This window comes from Leuresthes tenuis, unplaced genomic scaffold (assembly GCF_036924035.1).
Source record: "Leuresthes tenuis unplaced genomic scaffold, fLeuTen1.0.hap1 SCAF_10, whole genome shotgun sequence".
NCBI lineage: Eukaryota > Metazoa > Chordata > Actinopteri > Atheriniformes > Atherinopsidae > Leuresthes > Leuresthes tenuis.
The window spans coordinates 11,802,520-11,814,604 of NW_027325364.1; the positions used below are offsets into that span (position 1 = coordinate 11,802,520).

The 12,085-nt window shown below is 39.2% G+C and overlaps 1 protein-coding gene across 1 annotated transcript; it reads left to right on the forward strand.

The window, feature by feature from the left end:
* The first annotated feature begins 462 nt into the window (after positions 1 to 462).
* On the forward strand, positions 463 to 1,748 carry LOC140315662 (uncharacterized). The gene is made up of 2 exons (XM_072393260.1): positions 463 to 700; positions 814 to 1,748. The coding sequence occupies exons 1-2, from the start codon at positions 529 to 531 to the stop codon at positions 1,497 to 1,499; spliced, it is 858 nt and encodes a 285-aa protein (XP_072249361.1). The 5' UTR covers positions 463 to 528; the 3' UTR covers positions 1,500 to 1,748.
* The last annotated feature ends 10,337 nt before the right edge of the window (positions 1,749 to 12,085 follow it).

Here is a 12,085-nt window from a genome sequence, read left to right on the forward strand (position 1 = left end):
GGGTGAAGAATGTCAATTATGTTCAACATCTGATTTTAATGGTAACATAGCACAAACAAAGCAAAGAGCTTTAGAAACAAAATAGCACACACTAATATAAAAAGCTGGAGGTGTCACAATATTTAATTGTGTTTGTAATAGTTTGTGATTAAAAGAATAAATAAATCGCCATCATGTCATTGCCTCCTCAGGAAACGTTGGGACTTTTAGACCCCAGAGAATTCCTGGCTGTTTGGCAATTAGTTTTGCTTTTCTGATATTTAGATGTGCAGAGCTAACTTGGCAGACATTGTGTTTGTTTTTTCCATCCAGAGCATCAAATCTAACATTTTTGGTGTTACATATCCAGCCTTTTCGCCCAGCTCCTAGTTTAAGGAGGAATTTTGCTGTTGCCCTCCGGTCCTCCAGGGGGCGATATAGTCACATTATGACCACTTCAACGTGTGTCGGTGTCACGTCCGTGTTTACAAGCGAAGCGTGACGTTCACGGACCCGCAAAATACGCCAAGCTGTTAGTTTTCTGAATAGATGTCCAAAATGCAGTCTCTGAGAGTTTTTCTGAACGAGAGGCTGACTGCAGCGGCAGAGGAGATTTTTGAAGCCATTGAAAGGACAATAATCGAGTACAACGAAGAGATTTTCCGTTCAAAAGATTTAGAAATCAGTCGTCTTCGGATGCAACTGAAGCTTCTCAAGTCAGGTTAGTTCGAGTGAAATTGTCCTCATGACCAAACCTCAAGCAGTCGTGTGTTATCTTGTGTTTTTTTTAGCTAAAATGCGTGACTGTGATGTGTTTCTTCGTCTTTTATCCAGAGCCCGACGCGGATAAATGTCTCGAAGCCCAGCTGCTGCAGCACAGCCACCGACACCCTCCTCCCTCTCCTTCTCCACCTCCTGCTCAGCAGAATCATCATCAGTCATCCCCTGCAGTGACAGCTCCTGAGCCCCAGCACTGTGAGGAGGGGGAGGAGGAGGAGGAGGAGGAGGAGGATGGGGACAGCAGCATGGACCAGGAGCATCCAGAGCCCTCGCAGGTCAAGACGGAGCAGCAGACGAACCAGAGACACTTCTGGACGGATCACGAAGACCACTTTGAAGCTCTGGAATCAGATATGAAAGACTTTATGTCATCTCCCACCGGTCTGAAAACTAGTCTGCATGGTCAGACCCTGCATTTCCACCCTTATCTCTGCAACAGCAGTGGTGATGAGAGCAAAGACAAACCCTACAGCTGCTCTGTTTGTGAGAAGCGCTTCAGTAACTGCTCCCACCTCGCAGCTCACATCAGGACTCACACAGGTGAGAGGCCGTACAGGTGCGAAATATGCAGCAAGACCTTTGTAACAACGAGCGCTCTGAACAGACACCAGACTATCCACACTGAGGGGAAACGCTTTGTATGCAATTTCTGTGGAAAATCATTTAAGTGGATGGAGTCTCTTGGCAGACACTTGAGACGTGTGCATAAGACGGAGAACATACCTGCAGGGGGGTGCTGATGATCTTTCTCCAGTGTGTGATCATGTACCATGTTTGATGTTATTAAACAGTATTAACAAGCGTTGTAAACTGCGATATACTGTATGTTGGTAGATGTGCATGGACCTCATTAAGCTTTGTGTTCATAAACATGGTGTGGTAACGAAACATGAATTATGGTACATGTATTCATACATTTAATATTTTAGAATAAAACATGAACAGTCTTTCTTTATGTTTCTCAATTTGTGCTGCGGGAGAATGGGGGGCGGGGTAATACCACTATCCACCAGGAGGTGGCAGCAGCAGCTTTTCATTCATAATTTCACATCAATCTACAGCAGATGGCGGTGTTAAAATACTCTGTCCAAGAGTGTGCACTCTTTTTTTTTTCTTCCTCTGAACTGGCAGTGCTCTCAGCCAACAGCTTTTTGAGGGTGGTCCATCCGCCACATATATCATTTTTATCTGAAATGTATAAGAAGCAGTGATCGGAGATGCTTTGTTTAACTAAAAGCAAATTCTCAAGAAACAAAAGAATGAAATCGCGTCCAATAAAGCAAAATGTAGTCACGTCAAGTACATAATTGAATGCTCAATGTGCTCAGTTTCTGTTGAGAAAGCTTTCAGATTACCTCAGATTATGATCTATCTATCTATCTATCTATCTATCTATCTATCTATCTATCTATCTATCTATCTATCTATCTATCTATCTATCTATCTATCTATCTATCTATCTATCTATCTATCTATCTATCTATCTATCTATCTATCTATCAAATTTATTTACTGTTTAAGCTGATTTCAATTATATTTTGTTAACAGAAAATAGGATTTGAATTGTTGCTCCTGAATGTGTTCAAATTAAACCCAACATTGTTTGAGTCTTTATCTTGTCAGTACAATAAATAGAAAAAAAGAAACATTTACAACCTCAATTCCAAAAAGTTGGGACACTGTCAAATGTGAATTCAAAACAAAATGCAGTGATTTGCAAATCTGGTAGAACAAGTTGCTGCTAAATAGAGTAAACTGGAAACCGGTCATTAACATGATCAGGTTTAAATAAGCACTTTAGAGAAGTAGAGTCTCTCAGAAGTAAAGATGGGCAGAACTTCTGCAATCTGCAATGTTTAGAAGTTGTGGAGCAATTTCAGAGTAATTCTTTGCTCTAACATGCAAAGGTGAAGCCATGTGTGAACATTATCCAGAATCCTCTAGACTACAGAGGCGAGGGACCGTCCAGCTAGTTTTCAGCACTCAGTTTAACAGCCTGCATCTCTGATGTTGTGGTTAGTACGAATGGAACTGGGAACTTTAACATCTGGAAAGGCTCCATCGGTGATGAAAGCTTTTAGAGCAACATTTTCTTCCATCAAGATGAGGTCTTTTTCAGAGAAAGCCTTGCATATTTCAGTAAGACAATGCTAAAATGCATGCTGCATCTCTTACAACAACATGACTTCATAGTAGAAGAGTCTGGGTGCTGGACTGACCTGCCTGCAGTAACAGACACAAAATATGACAAAGAAAAACCAGGACTGTTGAGCTGTTAGAATCCTATTCCAGACAAGAATGGGACAATATTTTTCTCAAAGGTCCAGCGACTGATCTCCTCAGTTCCCAGATGTTTATGTACTGCTGATAAATAAGGAGGGGATGCTACACAGTAGTAAACATGGTCCTGTGTCAACTAATGTGAGACTTGCTTCTGCCAACAAATTCCCGTTGAGTTAATGTTTTTCATGAAACAATGAAATGTTCCATTTCCACCATCTGACATGTTTTCTAAGCTCTACAGTGGATAAAATATAGCTTTTTTTCCCAAATATGCAAATCATTATATTCTGTTTTTATTCATATCTTACACATTTAATTGGGGTTGTCATTGATGTAATTGGTAATTCTTCTGGCTCACTGTTCTTTTTTCATTGTTCTATAATGTCTTTCTGGTTTACTGATTGCACTCAGGTTGTTTTATGTGTGTGTTTTGCACATAGATCTGTGGATGCAAAACAGTACAAATGACATTGTGTTAGAGATTTCAAACTATTTCTATTTCTCTTTTAGAAAAAAATGTAATAAAACATTTTCAACGGCAAACCCTTTCACCATAACAACAACTGAATAATTCTTCTGTGATTCTGGACCAGTCCTGTTTTACAACAGTGTTCAGGTGTTTATGGTTGGAAAGGCTTCCTTTCCATCTCTCCTCTTTGGTCCCCTCCACAGATTCTAGATGGGATTCAGGTTCAGACTCTCGCTGGTTCACACCAAAATGTTAATCTGTTTTTCTTTTGACCATTTCTCATATGTTTTAGTAATATGTTTCTGATAATGGGCTTGTTGGAAGCTTCTGTGCTGACTAAGGTCAGACTGCCTGATGTTTTCCTGAAGAATCTTTAAAATCCTTTTTGCTCATGATGCTTTAACAAGGTTGCTGGGTCCATTAGCTGTAAAAAAAAGGAAACAATTTCACAATGAGTGACCTTGAAGAGGACATTTGATTTTAAATGCTTTTCCTTTCAATCACTTCACAAAAAACACATCCCTGTGCCCAAACAACAAATTTTTCATCTCATACAACCGCAGAACTGATGAGCAAAGAAATTCTTTGCCGTGGAGAAGTGAGTCCTCTGTGGTTAGCATTACTGGAGAGGCCGTTCAGGATAAGATGTTGTTACAGAATTGATCAAATTAATCAGGATCGATCCGGTTCCTGGTCAATCTGAAACCATGGAAAGGTGGATTGCATTATGATCCTCAAGAAAAACATAATCCAGTCTCCAAAAAAAAGCTTTCAGCAGCACTGAAGCATCCAACAAGACACCTGAAACCGAAAAAGAAAGCTTCCAACCTCAAATACTTTGAAAGAGGAGGACCGATCAAAAAATCCCAGAGGAGACATGCAAAAGATTGTTCACAATTATGATAACTATTTTATTAGTCTAATGTCAAATTAAAGACTATTTACCTTTAATTACTGGAAAAGTGTCTGAATAATTTGACAGGTTGTTTGTTTGTAGAATTAGATAGAATTGCAGAATTAATTTGAAAGAATTGATTACTAGCATGTGTGTTGTAACTTGTTTTAAACATTCAGTCAGAAGAAACCCAATGGTCAAACAAAAATCCATGATCAAAGTTAAACTTAGGCTGGGATATGAGTAATTTTGGCTTCAGTGTAGTCTCTGCATCTACGTGCCGTGAGCTTACTTACACTGGAGACATCTCCATGTGCTACTAATCACAGTGAGGACAGCTGTGTACCAGTAAGTCATGACAGTGATTTGAATGGACGGAACTCTACAGACACAATGGTACATAATAGACTTCTTGGTGAGAGGGCTAAATGGGGGCTATGAGAAATGAATTTATTTAAACCTGACAAGTAGGACATGGTCTGGCAGCACATTGTTGGTTCTGACATGTAGCAACATCCAAACTCCCCATCAGATTTCTCAGACTTGCTTTTTTTCTCATAGTCACAAAAAGGATTTTTTCAAAAATAAATTTGATAGCAAAAGCATTTACATTTTAGCTTCGTGCTCAGCTGGAAAACAGGTTGTGTGTAATGCTTATGTTAGAGCTTATTTCCATTGCAATTCAAAATGTCAGCTGTGGAATTGATTTTTAGGGCAGAGCTTCAAAAATAACGGTAGACAAAGACCCTTTCAAGTTTAAACAGCCTAATGAATGGGACCACAGAGAGCATCGAGACATGATAAAACTGAATCATCTGATTCTCTTAAAAGTAAGTAAAAACAATGTCTGATTATCACATTACAGGTTCTGTATTAGGACCTGTTTTGTATTTACTACCACTTGGACACATCTTGGACAACTTTAAAGAGGTCTAATATCATTGTTACACTGATGATATTCAATTGTACATTTCCTTTTCTCAACAGAATGTTGAATAAAGATCTGGATGGCAGCTAATTCTCTTTCACTTAACACTGAGAAAACAGAAGTTCTTATTTGTACTCCTGACAGCTTTGCTCCCACTGTGATGAACAATCTTTCCTCTTTATTGCCATCCGTTCAGTCAAGTGTAAGACATTTAGGTGTTATGTCTGACCAGGCTCTTAGTTTAATCATGTTAACAGTCTTTTGCGCTCCTGCTTGTTTCATTTACGAAGTATTGCCCACCTCAGTTGAATGGTGTCCAATACATTTTACTTAATTACTTGATTTAGGCCAAACTTTGGCTGTCAGACAGATGGCCTCACATTTGACTCTAGAATACATTGGTATACAGAGGAGCTCATGGTGGACTCAATGACTGTAAGATGTCCAGGTCCTGTGGCTGCAAACCAAGCCCAAATCATCAGCCCTCCACCCCCGTGTTTGACAGTTAATATGAGAAGTTTGTGCTGATATGCTGTGTTTGGTTTTCTCCAAATGTGCTGCTGTGCATTATGACCAAACATATTTAGTCTTGTCTGTCCAAAGGACATTTACCCAAAAGTCTTGTGGTTTGTTCAGATGTGTGTTTGTAAACCTGGGCTGCACAGCCATGTTCACTTAAGAGAGAGGAAGCTTTCTCCTGCACCCACACTAAATAAGGCATACTTGTTCAGCCATTTTCTAATTTGAAATGCAAACTGCGGCCTGTAGAGTCTGACATGTAGCTCTTTGTTTTTTTGCAGTTTCTTTGAGCAGTACAAAGCAGTAAGGTTGTATTTATTTTTCATTTTGGTTTAATTTTTGTGACATGAACACTGACATGTTGCATTATGTCATGTGCTGTTGTTCATTGAGGTTGTATTTTCCTATTTTACGACCTGGTGAGGACCAGATGATTTTTTTAGATGTCTCCCTGCTATGATGAATTGCTGTCATCATGAAGGTTTCACACTTTCCACTTTGGCCTGTGTTTCTATGTGTTCAGATCCAGCAGCCATTACCGGACTGAATATTTTGTGTTACAGATAGTAGATTTACTTTTTAACCAGTCCTTGGTGGAAGAATTATTGTTTAGTTTAGATATGCAGTCGTAAGTAAGTAAACATCTTTGATTTATGAAGAGTTCGACATATGGCCAGGTTTAATAAGTCAACGTTGAATTAAATGCAGTGTTTTTAAGTTGATGTGTTAGCCATAGATTGGTTTAAATGTACTTGAGCTTGTGATCCTGTGAGTGCAGATGCTACACTTTATTCAAGTCTCATAATGTTGAAATTGAACTGGAATATTATTTCAGGTTTAAACTCACTTTATTGAAGAGAGATCTGCTGAGAGCTCTCATGCAGAAGTTCAAGCAGAAAACCACTCAGTGTGCAAAGTAGGCAGCTAAAATAATGACAGAACATCACTTTCAAATTGAAACTCTAGATTATTATGAAGATAAATTGTGTGTCGGGACTCAGCGACATATCATGAGTACATACACAAGCACTAGCTGTTGCAAGACAACGTTCAATGGGTGTGATTCTGCGAAGCACATGACCTTGTCTCATTTTACAGCCCAGTGTATATCTTCTCTGTTGCTTGGAAGAAACATTTCAGAACATGTGACACAAGACTAATTTCATATCTTCACTGATTTTTGTTTGAAATCATTTATCATCATCAAAAGCTTTTTTTGTATTGATTTACCAGGCTTCCATCCTCTTCAGCACCATTTCCTATCATTAACCCTTTAATGTCCTCCTCTGCCATTTGGTGGAGCACATTTTTCCAGTGTCTGTATTGTATCTTACATTAAAGGTTTAAAGCTTTTAAAATGTGCTTTCAGTTTAATAAATATTGCGAATCACACTATCCGGTCTATAAAAACAACAACTTTCTCACGCTATGTTGAGGCCCAACATTGAGTCTGTTGAGTATGTATATATAGATCTGTTTATATATATATATATCTGTTATAACATCTGTTCTTTTCACAAGTGGTTGGGTTGCGCTGCATGGTAAAATGATCAAGATTTGAAAAAGTTATGGCATAATGTATGTTTTTTGCTGGTGGACTCAATGACTGCAAGGTGTCCAGGTCCTGTAGCTACAAAACAAGCCCAAACCATCAGCCCTCCACCACCGTGCTTGACAGTAAGATATTAATGTTGGACACAGTTAAAGTAAATTATTTTCAGTAGCTGCCTCTATTAGGCTACAGACATGATCTATATGTGTATGTACACATCTGGTCTTTAGATTACTGGTAATGTGTTCAGGGCCCCTTTAACTCGAGAAATAGGATTCATAAATGCAGGAAAGCGGTTTATCAAATGTAGTTTGTTGATGTTGATATATTTTTTCATGTACATTCATCCCTTTTAGTTTTGATGGGTGTTCACCTTCATTTAATGTCATTATTTAAGGAAGGGAAAGAAATATAGGCTTTATGTGAAGATATATACCAGAGCTATACTAGCTTAATCCAATGCAGGATAACAGGGGCAGGAGCCCATTCCAGCGGCTACTGGGCGAGAGGCGGGGTACACCCTGGACAGGTCAAATCCTATTCCTGTGAGGTGACAGTTCTAACACACTACTGTGCTGCCTGGGATGTCACAACATGCAACAAAAAAAAAGAAATAAAAGAAGGCATTCAAAATGTATGTTGCATGAAATATGTATGAAAGAGAAATTAATTTCTTCATAAATGTTTCACATGGGTCAAGTGGATTCAGTGTCATCCATGAAGTTAAAAATGTGGCCTTGTAGCCATAAATATTTTCAACCTTGGTCTCAATCCCACAGAAACCTGCTTTACCATTTATTGAATTAAGTATGAACCGTTTCAGATGTGCGTTTTAAAATTTTAATCGTGCTGCTACTGGCAGCTGCAGACTGGAGAACTACTGTGTGGTGAAGGGAAACAGATGGCTGTGATCCAGTTCTCTGTCTGGTCACCCACCTGTTGTCCTACAGCCCGTTAAAGATGCTCGGTGGTGCCTCAAGATGATCCAGTGGGATCATTGTCTCCAGGCTGGAGTGAACAAGAGGTCAGAGGAGATTGATTGTCTGGGTGAAAAAAGGTGAAACAGGCAACATACACTGTTCTCAGCTAGTGATTTTTTCCCATTGCACTTTGTTTGCTGTTGCTGCAGGCTGGGATGACACTGTTGTAGATGAATGAGATAATGAGGGGGGGTTGCTCAAGCAGAAGCTTTGCTGACCAAGGTGAACATACGTCCTCTATTAGATCTTAAGACAGTGTGTTACTTAAGGGTTCTGAGTGGTATACGAAACATATACAGCCTGGGGCTAAAATAAATAAAGGTGGAAGCAAATAAAAAACAGTGGATCTGACAGAATTAAGTCCAAATAAGATTGCAGCAGCTTTATGGGAGAAAGTCAGTGCCGGGAAGAATAAGTGTAAGCAGGTGTAGTTAAATGTTAGTTGTGGTCAAGGAGTAAACGTAATGAAACAATGACTGGAGGTGGAAAAGAAGCAAATATGTTCGAGGAAGCAGCAAAGTGAGTTAAAATTCTCTCCAGAATATCAGAAAGAAAAAGCTGCAGAACAGAAGTTATTTGTTCCGCAGAGAGCTTTAGAACAGCCAAAGCTAAAAAAAAAAAAACACACAAAAAAGCACATGAATCACTGTGCATTCAAACCAACAGCACAGCACAGCTTGATACAGTTTGTGGTAACATTTCGAGGTCAGAGCCTTTGACATTTTGTGTGTCTTCATAAATGCATTTCATGACTGGTGGTGCAGAGAGAAGCTGGAGAGGATGCAGATGTTTCGCAAACTCACAGCCTTACGTTTACTTAAAATAAGCACACGTATGTTTTGTGATGATTTTTATTCTCCTTTAAATTAATGTGAAATAACTTGCCTGAGGACATATTATATATGAATAATAATGCCCTAATTTAGGCTCATCATTTTACCCATTTATTACCAGCAGCTGACGGGGGAATGACAGTGAGACTTACAATATCAGTATCTTGAATATACTTCTTTAGGTCCTGAACTAAGAAAAACATTCATTTTGGAGAAATTATCATCATCATCATTGTTATCTTCAGGGTTTGGTATTGACACCACTTCATGATACCGTTAGTTTTATCCCAATGAGCTGAGAAAGTATTTCATTATCATATAATGAAATATGTGTTGATTTCTGGACTTTTTATTTGCGCAAATAAATGTCACATTTTGGACCAGACACACTGCCAAATTATTCTTTGTGGCTGTATTCTCAAATTGACGCAGCCTTTGAGGCTTCTTTTTTATTGCAGGGAGATGCGTTAGCTATAAAACAAACAAGTTTTTCCCAAAAAGTTGGGAGGCCACTTAAATGTCAGTAAAAAGCAGAACATAATCACTTGCATGTTAAATCGATGGGTTATGATCTTCAGGTCACCAAGTAGCATTAAAAACAGACATGCAGGGGCTCAGGAACACTTCTGGAAACCATTATCAGTGAACACATTCAATTCAGTTCAGTACCAAATCACAACAAAATATCATCTCAAGGCGCTGGAAAGATAGAGTCCAATTCTAGTCAATTATAATCTGATTGAATCTAAATCAAATTCAATCAAGTTTGTCGCTGCAGTAACAAGTGCAAGTTTAAAATCCTTCATTCATTCATTTTTCCATATCCACTTAATCCAATTTAGGGTTGCGGGGAGCTGGAGCCTATCCCAGCTATGATCAGGTGAGCGGCAGGGTACATACAGGGCCGCACAGAGACAAGGCTCCGCAACAACATGCAGAACAAAAAGTTTCCATGCAAAGAAAACTGAGTATACAAACAAGATCCAAAACCTCTACCGTCTTCTTTAGGACTAAACTCGTTTAAGGTGGATGTAGGTCATGTCTAAAACTGTTTTACAGTTTGATGACAGTTGACATTTGTTTTGTAAGTCATAGATTCTGTGTCCGGGCTAAAGAGCAAACAGACCTCAAAGCCAGCATCTGGGATTAATGCAAACGCTATGGATGACTTGCACATCTGTGAAGATATAATTGATGGTGAACAGGACTGTTGATCGAAATGTGCTGTGATGTCTCCTTATGATAAGATCTTGCTTATTTCAGCAAAGCAATGTCAGAAGACCCTCTGCACGGGTCAGAACAGCGTGTTTCTGTAATGAACGTCTCCAGGTGGTAAACTGGTCTGCTTGCAATCCAGACCTGTATCCTGCTGAAAAAAATATAAGCAGGATGAAACACAAAATATAACAAAGGAGGCCTTGAAATGCTGAAATCCCACATCAAGAAAGAATAATTTCAGAAAACATTTCAGCTTTAAAACTACAGTACAACTACTGGTCATGTAAAGTCCAAGAGATTCTCAAGTCCAAGTCCAAAAGCTTGAGATGGTGTTAAAAGCTGCATCTAAGGACTGAGGATTGACTCAAAGTGATGATTTTCTGCGACTCTTTGCTTTTCTTAGCTAGGCAACTTTTTGTGATTGGATTATGATTGGATTGAACTGAACTGTTTCTTTAAATTGCCGCAACATAAATAAACTGAATTTGACTGAAAAGAGGAGGTGATGCTACACAGGGGTGAGCATATATTTTTAGAAAACAACAAAACTTCTCCACGTCTGCATTTGATGTTTTCCTTCTACTATTTTCAACTGAAAATGGAGAATAAAGGAAACCTTTGGAATCTATTTTTATTTGTACAATACTGGAGAGGGGGCCGTACTTCAAAACTGTTCAATGTTAGTGGACATTGTCATAATATGATAAAGTAAAACATTCAGGTTTCATTCTAAAAGTAGATTAAGCTGAAGGACTAAGCTAAATTTTACATTACCACATTACCACAAAATATGTGACTATAATTAGACTTACTCAGCCTGTGTTCAAACAAATTTGCGTCTTTCATCCACACCTCTCTCTACCTCCTCATCCACCCTGGAAAAACGACTGATGATGTGCTAAGAATAAACCCCTGATATGATGTCACCAGAGGGGAAAAAATTAGATCGGTCCTGCAAAAGGATTCTTTACATTATGATGACACACTTATTCAAGGTGACTTTTAATGACATAAAACCTGCAACTCATAAAGCCTGCCTTATGTGACAGTATGAAGACTCATTTTTGTATAAAGGAGAGAAGGGGTGCAGATTTTAGGCTTCTGGGAGATATCAATACATGTTAGAAGCTTCAATAATTGGAAGTTTGTTCAGCCAAATCTGCGAGCCAGCAGCGAGTCTGTCTTGCTACGTGAAGGCCATGGTCGCTGATCCACGTCTGTTTGAAGGAGACTCCTCTGGCCGGACATGGTGAGAACACACACACAGCCCTGAGCCTTCAGCAGCGTCCGTAAATCACACTCTCACAGCTCCTCCCTTCTTTCTCCTTCTCATTTCTCTCTACATTTTTCTCTTTTCTCTTCATTTTTACAGAGCAGTAAGGAATGCTCGCACTACAGGGTGGCTGGTGTTCACTGGAGCGACTCAACTCCCATGTCTCACACTCATCCCATGTGTCTCCTATTAGCTACACTCACCATAGAGAAGGAGGGAGAGAAAGACGAGAGAGGGGGAGGGGGAGGAGAGAGAGGAATTTGATATGCTTTGTGCATGAGTGACTTGTATAAAACAAAGACGGGGCAAATAGTCTGAATGCACGTGAGAGTGGAGGGGGACATAGTGCAGACTACTCAAGAAACTTGCAAAAAAG